Below are 15,898 nucleotides of genomic sequence, written 5' to 3' on the forward strand. Positions count from 1 at the left end.
GGGGCGGTAGTTACCAGGGTCAGTAGAGGTGCCTCCTTTGTGGAGTGGGACTACTGTTGCTGTACGCCAGTTTTCAGGTACATATCCTGTAGTAAGGCTAAGGTTAAATAGCATTTTTATGTGCGGGTTTAGCTCCTCTTGGAGTTCACGTAGCACGCAACCCGGGATACCATCAGGTCCCATTGATGCTGTGTTTTTAGCTTTGCTGAGGGCGGTTCTCACCTGGACATCTGAGATGACAGGGAGGTTACATTCAGCTGGGATAAGTATTTCTTCTTTTGGGGGTGAGGGAGGGGAGAAATTTGCACTGAACCTGTCTGCCAGAATGTTGGCAATATCTGTGGATTCAGTGTATTTTTTGTCATTGTGAACTAACTCTGAACATATCTGAGGGTTTCTGCCCAGGTTTCTAACATAGCTGAAGAAGGTCTTGTGGTTATCTTTAGTGTCCATAGTGATTTTTCTCTCAAAGTTGGCCTTGGATGTTTTTATGAGAGAACGTAGCTTTCTACTAGTGCTGATCAGAGATGCCTTCTCTTTATGGGATTTTGCTCTGTCGTGCAGTAGCTTCCTTCTTTTGTTATACAGTTTGTTTATGGCTGGGGTCCACCAGACAGGACGCCTGCCCTTGGTGGAGAGGGTCTTGGTTTTATTTGGGGTTGCATGATCCATGCATTCTTGGAGATGTCTGTAGAAAGCGTTTGTGAAGGATTCTGCATTGTGGGATGTGGTTTCCACTGTCCCAGTGGGCTTAAAGGATACCATCTCAGTTTTAAGAAGTGGAGGTGGGATATGTATATCCAGGGTGATTAGTTTGTGGTCACATTTCACTAGTGAAGGGTATACTTCCGGTTTGGAGCACTTTGTCCCCATGGTTGTGATGATCAGGTCTAGTATATTATCTCCCCTTGTTGGTGACTAGCTGTTCCATTGCGTTTGAATTTATGAATTCCAGGAACCTTTGGGCTAGGGTGTTTGGGCTAGAATAATACACCCAGTCTATGTTAGGGTAGTTGAAGTCTCCCAATATGATGGTGTTTGGTGAAACATTCATATCCTCCAATGTCTTCAGGAAGGCTGAGTGGGGTTCCTGAGATTGGGAGGGTGGTCTGTAACATGCTACCAGTTGTATAGCAGTTTTGCCTATGGTTAGTTGCACCTGGATGGTCTCTGATGCTTCATGTGTTGCCACTAACCTGGAGGTGTGGGTGTCCTTGATGAATATGGACACTCCCCCTCCCTTTTTGGTTTGGCCCGAGTTTTGGGGCCGAAAAGCATGATACGAGGTATAGCCTGGTAGCGCTGGGGTGCTCTCAGGAGCCTTGAACCAGGTTTCAGTTACTGCACAGACATCGATGTCCTCCATACTGAGGAGTGCTTGAGAGCCTGCATCTTGACATTTAGACTTCTGGCGTTGAGCAGCATTACCCTTAATTTTTTTCCATTTTTGTTTTCTAAGGAGGTGGGTTTGTCTTTTGAGCCTTGCCTAAAAAAAGGCACTATGGGGGAGGCAAGAGCCTTAGCCAATATCCGGAAGCCCAGTGGTGACAGATGCAAGCCGTCCCTTGCGAAGCAGCGTGGCTTGTCCAGCATGTCATCCCAAGCAGACAGACATTGGATTCCCCTAGAATGACACCAGTATTTGAGCCAATTATTAAAGCTGGTCATCTTGTCTTTGTATTGTGGCATCATTCTTGGTGAGGGCAAGATGCTGCTCAGGGTCAGGGTCATACCAGCCTGGGCTACATAATCAGAGAGCTCCTCTGTCTCTTTTCATGTAGTCCAGGGAGGTACGTATCAGGTCATTCACGTCGGCATGGACAATGACGGAGTCATATTTGTACTTGCTTTGGAGTGACCTGAGTGTGTGTGTTATGTGGCGGATCGTAGCTCCCGATAAGTAGCTCACCGTTACCGTCTCCTTGTTCAGCCTGGTAAGCGGAACGTCAGTGTGTCTGACTATAGAGTCACCTATTGCTAGTGTATCAGGCATGGTGTTTGGCCTTAATAATATCCATCACCGTGCCTAATTTTCTTCAGGGATGCGTAAAGTTGCATTTGATACATGATGTTAATGCTATTTATCTGTTTTTTTTTTTTTTTGTTACACTTAAGCATATCATTTCTAACATTCTAAAAGAAAGCACTGCATCTAGGGCCACCACAGGATATTTATGTAATCAACTATGTCTTTGCCCAAAATCTGTTATATAATCTGCATTAGAGATTGCAATGTCTCTGATAACTGAATTGAAATGCGAATATGTCTCATAAACTTGATCCATCAAACATGTTGTATCAGACCAATGCTCTACATTCTGTAGTCTTAATGACAATTAAGTTTTATTCACAATGAAGGGTCATACACAGTCTTAATGACAATTAAGTTTTGTTAACAGTGAAGGGTCATACACCTCTCCATGACTGCCTGAATAACATTTTTTTCTTGTTGGTTCTCTCTTGATGCAGGCGGGGTGCCCTTTGTTGAGAATAAGTTGACTGAAGACCTTTGGGGGTGGACTGATGATCAGCATGCATGAGGGGAAGACTTTACTGGGGGAGAGATATTTAAAATACCTGCATGCTTCCTTCTGAATTTTAGTGTAACATTGCCATGTTTTTACACTGTTTCTTTTTATAGATATATTTTAGGACATTTAGGACATTTGTAGGTTGTCCAGAATTGAAACTTTTCTAATTATACATCTTGTAGGGGGTGGAACCACTGGTGCTGCAAGATGACCAGAGTCTGTTATGTATTCGTAAGGGTATCGAGGCATTTTTATATCTTAACACGATTGAGTAATTCCTTTAAACTAAAGCTAAAGGTGCTTTGTAAAGCAGCTAAAGCAAAGTACATGACACAAATTGACTCTAAAGTACACAACCTAGAATGCCAAGGAGCCCAGATTTTTAGGGAGTTGGGTGTGTTATAGGAATATAGACTAGCTAAAATGAAATTAAGTCTTATGGAGCAGAATAGAGCCAACTTATATCTCCACTGCATAAAAACCTGCTCTTGGATCCTGGGTAACTCTTCTTCTAGGGTGTTGATTGTGACAATGAAGTAATGCCCAGCTCATCATGCTATTTCTAAACTAATAGATAAAGGATCACAAGTTACAAGGTTCAGTCCTAACCACCAACCAATGCCTGTTTGGACTTTGCTTGTTCTCCTTTGTCTCTGTGGGGTTCCTCCCACCTCCAAAAAGCATGCTGAGTGTTTTCACCAATGAATGAAGCTGTGGACAGCAGCACAAACTCTACATGGTGCCCTGTTGGGGAAGAGTTGTACAGATCAGCCACTAAGCCATCTACATTGGTGCACTGTATCCTCAATATAGGAGAGTGTGGATCACAGACTGTATGCCGTGGTAAGGCTAGCCACTCAACGGTGTAAAATATGTCTCTAGGTGTCGCTGGTGTGGTCAGGGTAAAACAGACGAACATTCATGGGTTCAGTTCAAGCAAGCTTTATTACACACAAACATATCAAAAATGAGGCTTTGTAACTTAAACTTAAATAAACTTACAAACAGACTGACTGCCACACTCGTACATGTTAACACTCTGGCTGTTCTTTCAAAATGGCACTGCTGCCTGCACGTGCTCAGTATTTATATGCATGTGCTACATCTGGAAATACTTCTTAAAGGTACATGCACACGCTCTGATCTACATCCTCCCTCTGAGAAATAGTTCATATATGTCCTTCACATGCTCCCACCTAAAACTCCCACACTACTAACTCCACACCTAAATCATCATTTCTTTGCCTACTTTAACTTAATTCAGAGATCTTGCTCAGAACACCTTTTCATAAATCTTTTGCATGCATGCCTCTGGCCTACCGTACTCATTTTCTCAAACTTTCATTGTTTGTTTTTCTTATCTATTGTACCCATAATATTGTTTTCCTCTGTAATATTGTTAATTTGTCTCTATTCGTATGTATTTGTATGTCTGTTTGGGGCTTTTCCTCTCGGGTCTCCACTGAAAAAGGGTAATTCTTACCCAGCTGGACCAACCCGGTTAACAAATGCAAATAAATAAATAAATAAATGAAATGGCAGTATTCAATGACATGCAATTTACAGAAATGATCTCTTGACATGCAGTTATACAAAACATTCTTTGACATGCAATTGTACAAAATCAGACACATATAAAACAATCACGTTGAGGTTGCTGTGTATTTTATACTAGGACTAGAAGTACGACTTGACTGTGTAACATAAATGTCAGAATTGATCTAGCAATAGGAACTGCCTTCAAGGAATGTTCAACTTTGGGGACAACTGGGACATCATCTGGAACGGGAATGGATACTAAAACGTGTTCTTCGATATGAACGTTGTCAGGGTTGCACTGAGGTCTAGAATCTGTATCACAGGTATGGTGCTGCAATATCTTTTTTGATACAGAAAGAAGATGTCTGCAGTTTCTCCTGTTATCTATACCCTCCGATTATCTATACCCTCCGATTCCACTAATTTGGATCTTGGCTAGCTACATACACCTCTCACTTGTCCAATTCGATCAAAGCCTTTTGCATTCTCACTGCCTCTCCTTCTTTTAATGGATGAAGAAATATGCTTGTTTTATCATAGCTGGACTTTTGAGAAGAACGCTTTTTAAAAATTTGGGCTTTCATTGCTCTGTTGTTTTTAGTATTAGGCAGCAACAAACTAGAGCTGATAGGCAAGGTTGTTCTGGTTTGCCTAGATAGAAGTCTCTGAGCAGGCGAGCCAAGTAGGTTGTCATGGGGTATATTTCTAAGACTGAGTTAATTTAAGAAGATATGTGTATTGTCACGCTGTGACCTCTCCAGTAATTGCTTTGCACTCTGTACTGTATGTTCAGCTAGATCGTTTGACTGTTGATATTCAGGACTGCTGGTAAAATGAATAAAGTCCCACTCTTTAGCAAATCTCTGAAACAATTGACTGGTAAACTGAGAAATGTTGTCAGAAATAACTTTGTGTGGACTACCATGGACTGAGAAATGACATTTCATCTTAGTAATAACAGCACTTGACGTTAGGTTAGGTAGCAAATCAATCTCAAACCAGTTTGAATAAGAGTCTACCAACACTAAGTAATGTTGACTGTTCCACTCAGATATGTCAGTTGCTACTGTTGACCAAGGTAGTTCAGGAATTTGGCTTCGCTGAAGTGGCTCCTTTTGCAAATATGGCTTAGTACTGTTGTACAGTGAACAAGAAGAAAGCACTTTGTCAATGTCTTTTGCTAGAGAAGGTCAAAATACTAGTCCTCTCGCCCTTCTTTTGGTAGAATCAGAACCTGGGTGGCCATGATGTAAAATTTGAATGTATTCACACTGTAAGGAGTAGGAACAACAACTTTTGGACCTTTGAAAATGATACCATCTTCGATCGGCATCTCATCTCTGTATAGAAAGTAAGGTTGTACTTCTGGCAGTACACAAAATTGCTTTGACAGCCATCCTGCATTGATGAAGTGGTTGAGCTTCTGCAAAATTGGATCAGTCTTTGTATGATCTCTTAGCTCATCAAGTCTCATGGTAGAAAAAGTATGCACTTCCATTATATCAAAGTCAAAATTCTCTGCATCAAGCTGTTCTCTGGTATTTCTGGGCGATCTGGATAAGGTATCAGCCAGGTAAAAAACTTTACCCCTTGTATAGACCATTTTGAAATTGTACTTTTGCAATTTGAGCATCATTCTTTGTAGTCTTGCTGGAGAGGAATGCATAGGCTTCTTTAAAATAGTGACTAGAGGTTGATGGTCAATTTCTCTCTGGATAGCTTGGCCGTAAATATAATCATGGAACTTCGAACATGCGAACACAATTGCAAAAAGTTACTTCTCAATTTGAGCATACTGCATCTCAGTTTAGGTAAGAGTTCTAGATGCGTAGGCAGTAGGTCTGCCCTCTTGAAGAATAGCTGCACCAAGACTGAATTTTGAAGCATCACAGGAAAGAACTACTGGTTTGTGGACATCCTAGTATCTTAATGTAGGTGGGTTAGCAATTTGCTGTTTGAGGTTATAAAATGCTCTTTGGTGTTGTTCTAATCATGACAATGCAACATTTTTGCATGTCAGCTCTCTCAAAGGTGCTTATAACTCACTAAAGTCAGGGATAAATTTGCCCTAATATTTAACCATAGCAAGAAAATGCTGTAGAGCTTGGACATTGTCTGGAGCTGCCATCTCAAGAATGGCTGCTTGCTTGGAAGGATCTGGTCATAAGCGTGTACTTCAATGACCTACATAAGTAACTTCTGGTAGTCTGAATTTCCACTTCAGAGGATTGAGCTTTAAATTCACTTCATGCACTCTGTCCAGAACATTTCTGAGGTTTCTGTCATGCTCTGCTTCACCATTACCTCCATCCAGTAAATCATCAATTATTATTGCACACGGGTAGCCTGAAAAAGTTTTTGCTCCATTGCACGCTGAAAGACTTCACTGCCAGAATTTATTCCAAAAGGCATCCTGAGGAATCTGTATCTACTAAATGGGGTACTGAATGTAGTCAGTAGTGAAGATTTGCGATCAAGAATTACTTACCAAAATGAACTGCTTGCATCTAAGATGGAAAAAACAGTGGCATTTGGCATGAGGGCTGCAGTTTCATCAACTGTATGCACAGGATGATAAGTTCTTTTTAATGCTTTGTTTAAGTTTCTTGGGTCAATGGATATTCTGATTTTATCCGGATTTTTCTTATGAGCAGCTACCATAGAAGATATCCACTCAGTTGGTTCTGTGACTGGACAAATCACACCTTGCTGCAGCATTTTGTGTAACTGGGCCTTGACTTTGTCCTGCATAGCTATTGGAAGTCTTCTTGTTGCTCTGTCCACTGGACTGGCCTCTGGGTCTACTTTCATGGAGTACACAACTGGAAGTTTGCCTAGCTTGTCATTGAACACTTAAGCATACTCTGAGAAAATAGCATCAGTAAAGCCGAATTGGGACCTGTGGTTACATGATGGACTTTTTTGGTAAAAGAAAGCAGTTTCATTCTTAAACACTCTCTGAGACCTAATAGTGATGCACAGGTCTTCAGGCTGCATAAAATTGCAAGCTGTAACGTTTCCCAGCCGAATAGCATGAAAGCACTACTGAGACTTTGGTTTGAATCTCATCACCTCCATAAGCAACAAGCTTTGCACAGTTGCCCAAATTAAGTTGCTCACCAGCTCTCACTTTACCAAATGTTGTACTTAGCATGCCCTTTTTACTGAGTTAGTCTTGGAAATTGCTAGAAAGTTACGAGGTCTCCCTGCCGCACCCACAGCGGTTGCAGCTGCCATGTGCTTCGGCCTGTTTCTGCTTGCCATATGTACATGGTGTCTATGTTTGCTCTAGAGGCTGCTGACACCATGATCTTATCACTCGTAAGCATACTTGTGTGCCTTTCTGTGAGCTCATGGATTTGACAAATCTCTTTGGCTTTGCTTAATGTTAAATCTCTGTCCCGAAGCAAAATGTTTCTCAATGCAGCACTATTAACACCACACACAAGCCTGTCATTTATTAACTCATCTTTCAAGTCACCAAATCTGCAACTTTTAGCTTTATTTCTCAAGTTAGTGATATAAGCTGCAAAAGTTTCACCTGGCTTTTGGTCTCTTGTATAAAATAAGTGCCTAACACTTGTCTGAGAGTTGCATATTTCTCTAAATTTACATTTTAAGCACTCTGGGTCTTCCCCTTGATTCAGCCAGTACCACAGTATAATGGATTTCCCTTCTCCTGCATATACTTCTGGAGCTTATACAAATGAATGCTCTTTCAATAGCCTCTTACCCAGCGAAGTTAAGCAAAATGAATGCTCTTGTACATGGATCTTTGTCAGAAAAGCTGTTTGGATGAAAATATCGTATTCCTGCTCAAATACTCCCCAATTCTCTGTTATATTATTGTCAAACACAAGTGGACCTGGTCTGCGAAATGCCTTTGCCATACCAACACCAATCATACCAATCATACACGTGAAGGTGCTTAAAATCATGTTAAAATACAAACACATAAATATATACCAGAACTTTATGCCAGTACTTGTAATAATGCCCAACAGCACAACAAACACTTTGAAATAACTGCACTTTGCCAAATAAGTCTCCATAGCACAAGAACACTTTGAAATCGCTGTACTTTGTGAAACCACTCCTTATCAGTGTAAGAAATACTTCAAAATGGTGAATAAACTGTACACAAATGGGGAAAAAGCTCAAAGTAAGAAACACTTCTAGATGAATGCACTTTGCAGATAAACTGTACACAGCATAAGAAACTTTCAAAATGGCTGTAGTTTGCGAAATAACTGCATAGTGCAAGAAACACTTTGAAATGGCGGCACTCTGCAAATAAATGTACACAGCACAAGAAACTTTTTGAAATGGCTGTACTTTGAATGCACTTTCCAATATAACTGTACTTTGCAAACAGCAAACTCTCTGAAATAATTGCACCATAATAAAGCACACACTTTGTCAACAATTTGCACACTCTGAGCTACTTCGAACAAATCTAGTTATGCTTTGAATGGCTTTCGTCAATGCCAAGTAGTAGTTTGTGCCCAAACACGGTCTTTTAATAAAAACATGCAGTCACCTTGCTTTTTAAGCTTAATTTGCCCTTTTATTGTACTTGTTATGCCCTTTTAATCTCTTATCATGCTCATTATACTTTCTTATGCCCGTTTTACTTTAAACATGCTCATTATGCAAACCAAAGGTAATTCCGAGCCCCATATCAATATTTTTGCTAGCTTTATTAAATATCGTGGTTTCAAACATTTTGTTTAATTAATAATGCAGTTTGTGCCCTTTGTTTGCTTAATAATATGTTTTTGTGCTACTTGTTTGATTAATAATGCGTTTTGTGCCTTATAAAAATGCACCATTTCATTTTCTTTGACAAATGAATAATTTGTGCAGTTTTCTTTACCTTTAGCTTGTTTCTGGCTGTTTTTTGTTTGTCTGAGCTCCATTTCACTCAGCCTGCTTAGTCTGCCTTCACCTTCAACTGTGCATCACATGGCTCGAAGAAGTTGTTCTTCTGATCCCAGTTCTGACACCATGTTGCTTGTTTGGTCAGGATAGAAGACGAACATTTGAGGGTTCAAGCAGCTTTGTTATATACAAACACATCAGAAAGGAGGCTTTGTAACTTAAAGTTAAATAAACTTACAAGCAGACTGACTGCCACACTATTACATGATAACACTCTGGCTGTTCTCTCAAAATGGCACTGCTGCCTGCACGTGCTTACATCTGGAAATGCTTCTTAAAGGTACATACATACGCTCTGATATACACTAGGTGATTCAGTCATATTGACTAATGCTGCCAAAATGGACATGGTTAGTTACTGGTGATAAGTGGGTTGAGGATACAGCCTACTCCGATCTATGCCAGGGAGCCATGCTAACAATGGGGATTGGTGTATGTGCCCCTATTGGCCAGTCTGTGCCCACTATAAAGCCCAGTACTCTTGGGTCAGTAAGCTACTGGCCGGCTGGTGTCTAGTTGCCCAGCCTGGGTTACCTGGGATAGCTCTGTTGAGAAAAAGATGGACGTAAATCCAATCAATTTGCCAAACCTGAACTGAGAATTGTTGCACTTAATTTAGATTCACTGACAGGATGCAGCATAGAAGTGGATGACTGGACATCCTGTGTGTCCAAAAGACAAAACAGAAGGGCAGTGCAGCAAAGCTACTTGGTGTGTGATCCAGAGTCTACTCTTCAGGAGGGGGACACTCTAGAAATGGTGTGGGAATTGTGGTCAGAGAGTGCCTTCAGAAGGCATTGATGGATATCATCAGAACTAGTGCCAGACTTATGGCAGTCAGACTCCAGTGTAATGATAGGGCAGTATTCGTAATCTCAGCCAGTGCCCCACATCAGGGTTGTGATAGTGAGGAAAAAAATGTATTCAGACAGTAGTTGTAGGACCTACTAGATAAAGCAGGACAATAGGAATTAGTGTTGATAATAGTTGACATGAATGCACATATCGGGACAGACAGAACAGGATATGAGGACTGCCTGAATCCACATGTGTGAGACAGAAGGAATAAAGGACAGGCTATTCTAGACTTCTGTCTGGCAAATGGCTTGATAGTAGCCAACACATGGTTCGGAAATTGCGACAGTCACAAGATCACATACAAGAGTGCCCAGTATGCAACTGAGGTAGACTTTCCCCTTCCAGTGGGGTAGAGTCAATGATTGCAAAGTCAACCCAGTGAAACAGTTGGCCCACAGTATAACCACTGGTTGCCACATTCAGCTGCAAGCAGTGGTCAGAGATGGCTCTAAGGTGAACAGAGTCCAGGCTGAAGACCTGGAAGTTGACTGGAGAGAAAGCAAGCACAACATTTCAAGGAATTACTCATGGCTCTAGCACCCGAAGAAAAGGAGGAAATAGGTGGAGTTGAAGAAGAATGTCAGCACCTCAAAACAGCATGTGTGAGGACTACAGAAAATCTGTGGCTGAGCCAGATATGGATATAAGGTACATAAGGAAGGCTGGTAGTGGAAGGAAGTCAGGGGAAAAAAAAGGAGGAGTGCAGGAAAAAGCAGGAGATAAAGTCCGACCAGGCTAGGAAGGAATACTGATTGGCTAACACCCCTGTTAAAATGCCAGGTTTTTGTGATACAAAAAAAATGAGACCACAGTAAATCATTTCAAAACTTTTCCTACCTTTAATGTGATCTATAACCTGTACAATTCAGTTGAAAAAACAAACAAATGTGTTAGGGGAAAAATATAAAACAAATAAAAAACATACAATAAGCTGGTTGTATAAGTGTGCACACCCTTAAACTAATACTTTGTTGAAGCACCCTTTGATTTAATTGCAGCATTCAGTCTTCTTGGGTACACACCTGCCATCAGTTAAAGAGACTCTGATTAACCCCAAATAAAGTTCAGTTGTCCTAGGAGGGTTTTCCTGACATTTACTCAGTTGTCTGCTACAGCAAAAGCCATGGTTCGCAGAGAGCTTAGAAAGCATCAAAGGGATCTCATTGTTGAAAACTATCAGTCAGAGGAAGGGTACAAAACATTTTCCACAGCATTGGATATACCATGAAACACAGTGAAGACAGTCATCAAAAAGTGGAGAAAATATGGGACAACAGTGACGTTGCAAAGAACTGGACGTCCCTCCAAAATTGATGAAAAGACAAGACGAAAACTGGTCAGGGAGACTGCCAAGAGAACTACAGCAACACTGAAGGAGCTGCAGGAATTTCTGGCAAGTTACTGGTTGTGTACTACATGTGACAACAATTTTCCATAGTCTCCATATGTCTGGACTATGAGGTAGGGTTGCAAGATGGAAGCCTTTTCTTACACAGAAAAACATCCAGGCCAGACTAAAATTTGCAAAACAATACATAAAGTCTCCCAAAAGCATGTGGGAAATGTGTTCTGGTCTGATGACACCAAGGTTGAACTTTTTGGCCACAATTCCAAAAGAATGTTTGGCGCAAAAACAACACTTTGCATCACCAAAAAAAACACCATCCCCATGGTGAAGCATGGTGATGGCAGTGTCATGCTTTGAGGTTGTTTTTATTCAGCTAGAACTGGGGCTTTAGTCAAGGTGGAGGGACTTATGAACAGTTCCAAATACCAGTCACTTTTGGCCCAGAACCTTCAAGTGTCTGCTAGAAAGCTGAAGATGAAGAGGAATTTCACCTTTCAACACAACAGTGACCCCAAGCATACATCCAAATCAACAAAAGAATGGCTTCACCAGAAGAAAATTAAAGTTTTGGAGTGGCCCAGCGAGAGCCCAGACCTAAATCTAATAAAAAATCTGTGGGGGTGACCTGAAGAGGGCAGTGCACAAGAGATGCCCTTGCAAACAGACAAATTTGGAGCACTTTTGCAAGGAAGAGTGGGCAAATATTTCCAAGTCAGATGCGCCATGCTGATAGACTCTTACCCAAGAAGACTGAATGCTGTAATTAAATCAAAAGGTGCTTCAACAAAGTATTAGTTTAAGGGTGTGCACACACAGCAAAGTATTAGTTTAAGGGTGTGCACACTTATGGAACCAGCGTAGTGGTTTTTTTTTATTATTACTTTTTATATTTTCCCCTAACATATTTGTTTTTCTATTGAGTTGTACAGGTTATAGGTCACATTAAAGGTGGGGAAAGTTTTGAAAGATTTATTGTGGTCTCATTTTTTTATATCACAAAAACCTGGCGTTTTAACAGGGGTGTGTACACTTTTTATATCGTGTGTGTGTGTGTGTATGTGTGTGTGTGTGTGTGTGTGTGTGTGTGTGTGTGTATATATATATATATATATATATATATATATATATATATATATATATATATATATATATATATATATATATATATATATATATATATATATATATATATATAATGTATACACACACACACACACACACACATATAATAAAAGCGTCATTTTATGTTGATAAATACTGTAGTTTATCACCATCACAACTCATATGAAATGTAATTAAGATCACAGTTTTACATTTTCTGTTGCTAATGAAGTTGGGAACACTTAAAGCGACATTTTATTTGTTTTTGTGTCAGGACAACCAGTCAGGTAACATTTCTGAAAAAGGTTTCTTGGTTATCAGTATGAGTTGTATGTGCTGGACATAGTCTGATATTGGGTTTATCACGGACACTTTTTGTGGTAGTGGGACACAGTGGTAGGATGTTCAGTGGTATATTTTCCAACACTATTTATGTACTGAGTTTTTTTTTTTTGAGAAGGAATGCTCTATTACGTCTGATGAAACTATGAAACCATGTTAGTGCTGAGATTATTTCTAATTAGTGAGTGGTTTATAAGTTGCAGAAAAGAGTAGTTTGGTATAAAGTAGAAGAAATGTAACCTTGTTTAGTGCAGAGTACTTTGTAAAATGAAGTTGTATACTTCAGTTGTAAATGTTTAATTTTTCTCTGTTTAGGTATTGAACCAACTGGAAATGTTGTTATGCACCCTGCTAAATTTACAGTGGAGACCATCAGTGCTGGACAGGGAGAAGTACTGGTTTTTGTTGAGGATCCAGAAGGAACCAGAGAAGAGGTCTGTATTTTTGGTTATGCATTGTATTATGAATAAGAAGTGCCATCTGTTTGTGTTATTTGTTTTTTTCTTTACATCTGCTGTTACTTGTAGTAAGGAATTTTAACTTTAGTGAACACTCGCATGTCCAGCTGTCATCCCTTGATAATTTTCCTGCTTCTTACTATTTAACTGACCCCTTCTATAGTCACAACTGCTGTTTAGAGAATCATACCAAGTGGTTGGATGTAAGGATGCTTCTGCAAAATGCTGTACTTTATTTTCTTCTCTAAACCAAGTTGTTACCAGTAAGACAAGCAGTGCAAATAGCTCTATAGAGTATGAGCCTTGCTTTGCCAATGATGCATGGACAGGATGACCTTAGTCTTATAGTTGGTTTGAGAAGTTGGAAGGCTGGCAGAGAAAGTTTTTTCAGACACCTCAAGAGTGGAAGGGGTTTGTTAAGGGCATCTGTAGAAGAAGCCTCTTGTTGGATATGGAATGGTTTACCTGTATTACACAGATCTTCTAATTATCTGGCAGTGAAGACTTCAGATTTATTAGGTGGTGTGCATGGGTATATGTTCAGCCATCAAATGGAACTTCCATCGAATGGCTTCGAATCCTATCCATTGAATGTTCATTCAATGAACGTTCATTTAATTGATGGGTAAAGTAACTAGTTGGCCCCCACTTCCCCATCTCCCCAGTGTAGTGCAGTCCCTATAGTTGGGTGTGTGTGAGGAGCGAAGCCCTCACTTTGATGGGTTTGAAATATTGCAGTGGGGCAGATGGGGAAGTGGTGGCCAACTAGTTACTTTCCCTGTTGATGCAATGAACATTCGCTGATTGAACATTTGATGGATAGAGTTCGATGTTCAGCCATGCAGTGGAAGTTCCATTCAATGGCTGAACATAGACGCAATGCACACAAAAGCTTTTGTATCCACTGTACACCACTATGCAGCTGTAGGAAGAGTGACACACAGCTTCCTGTTGTATGTCCTAATTAAGATTTGCCAACAGTCAAAGGATTAGGGTTATGTCTGTGAGCTGTGATTAATATGAAAGTTAGTTTAACACCTCTGAAATAAAAGACAGAGTTCAGCAGTAGGATTCCATTGTACTGGCTTTTTTCAGAATGAATTCTGTAACCTAACATTTTTATAAAAAGCTATTCTTTTAATTTGTGCTTCAGTGGATTTTTACATACACATGAAACATGCATACATATAAAAAATGCACTTTTTAGTAATGAAATTGCTCGTATGCCCACTTTTGTTTTTTTATTTAAACTGTGTTTTAGGGTTGAGCTCTCTTGGGAACTGACCTTGGGGCAGTTGTCTGAACAGCCATTTTGTTCTTGGGAACTGACCTTGGGGCTAGTTGTCTGAACAGCCATTTTGTTCCTTGCACTGGACCCATTCTTCTCCTTATGGTTTGAGCATCTGGCTTCACTTCCTCTAGCTGGAACCACCTGTGTTTAAGGGTGGTCTCATGATTTTCCACAGGGTGGAAAACTACCAACAGCCTAAATGCATGTAATGTTGACTGCTTTTCCGTGGTGCAGGGTTGTATTTTGCTGTCTTATCCTAACCTCTTCCCAGTGTGAGCCTTGTGTATGAGGGGTTCTGCAGCACACTTTATCCTGCACAATGTATGCTTCCGTGTAGTGAGGGCACTTACACCTTTGACCCATTTTTCAGCCCACAGTCACAGTTAGCCTCTGGCAGGTATCCTGTTGTTGTTGGAGCTGCCATCACTTTCCTGAAGATGAGTGTTTCCTGATCAGTCCCATCCTCTCCAGCACCCCGGTCACTAATCAACCCAGGGCATTTTGTGTTTATCCATCTGTGCCACAGAGCTGGTATGTTAAAATGCTGGCTTTTTATAGTAGTAATGGTGTTTCTTTCTACTGCAAGCCTACTGTTAAACATACCTTTTGTGTTGGATAAAGCAAAAAAGAGGCACCTTTAGTAAATTTGTGGCAACAAGGGAAGATGAAGTCCACTCATTAACATATATGCTGCAGATGTTCTCCATACCACAAATCTGTGCTGTTCATGTCATCTTATAAACTTTTGATTATTTCAACGTTTGTGCCATTAGCAGATATTAAATGTTTTTTATGTCTGCGGAAGATTAGCTTTTGTTATGACATGATAAACTTCTTTAAAGCATCATCCAAGAAGGGATTAGATTTTTGGAGTTAATGCATTGACATCATCCTTTCTGCAGAAGTTGTTTTCTGTCTTTAGATCGTGACACTGAAAAGCTGACAGTTAGGATGTATGTAGACTACCGAGGTGTCCATGGTATTTGTTAGCATCTTAACTTGCTACTTCATCTACCAACACCATCCAGATGTCAGTGATGCAGTATACCATTGCTACTCTGCCCTGGAAAGGGACATCAGTTTGTGGAATGTTTAGCTCCTCCCTCCCATTAGACACAGATGTACACCACCACAAATGATTTTATAACTGTCAGTGTCAGCAATTGTGCTGCTTATGAGTGAATGAACTTGAGTGACTCTTTGGAAGTTGCCTGTGTAATGTACTTAGGTATATTATGATCAGTGAACAATTATTTGAGTTAATTCTGTTTATAATGGTAGTTGATATGATATCCTGGTTGGAAAATGTTTGCTTTGTTGGAGATTGCCCTTCCCCATCCCTCACATGCAGGAAATCCCAGCACCCTTTCGATCTTTCATAACCAACTCTGAGGACACCAACCATCATGGAAAGTTTGAATGACTGTAAAGCCAGCTCCACTGGCATAGATAAATGAAGTCTGATTACACCCCTGGTGATCCAAGCTGA

General features: G+C 40.3%; 1 protein-coding gene across 3 annotated transcripts in view; it reads left to right on the plus strand.

The window, feature by feature from the left end:
- The window catches only part of FLNB (filamin B), a 4,683,119-nt gene that overhangs the window by 2,280,573 nt on the left and 2,386,648 nt on the right, over positions 1-15,898 (plus strand). For all 3 annotated transcript variants that reach the window (XM_044078790.1, XM_044078788.1, XM_044078789.1), the window contains exon 6: positions 12,976-13,094. In XM_044078790.1, the coding sequence (XP_043934725.1) occupies positions 12,976-13,094 (119 nt within the window). The remainder of the gene's footprint in view (positions 1-12,975; positions 13,095-15,898) is intronic.

Source organism: Protopterus annectens, chromosome 7.part1 (assembly GCF_019279795.1).
Source record: "Protopterus annectens isolate FY-2018-M chromosome 7.part1, PAN1.0, whole genome shotgun sequence".
In the NCBI taxonomy this organism is placed as follows: domain Eukaryota; kingdom Metazoa; phylum Chordata; order Ceratodontiformes; family Protopteridae; genus Protopterus; species Protopterus annectens.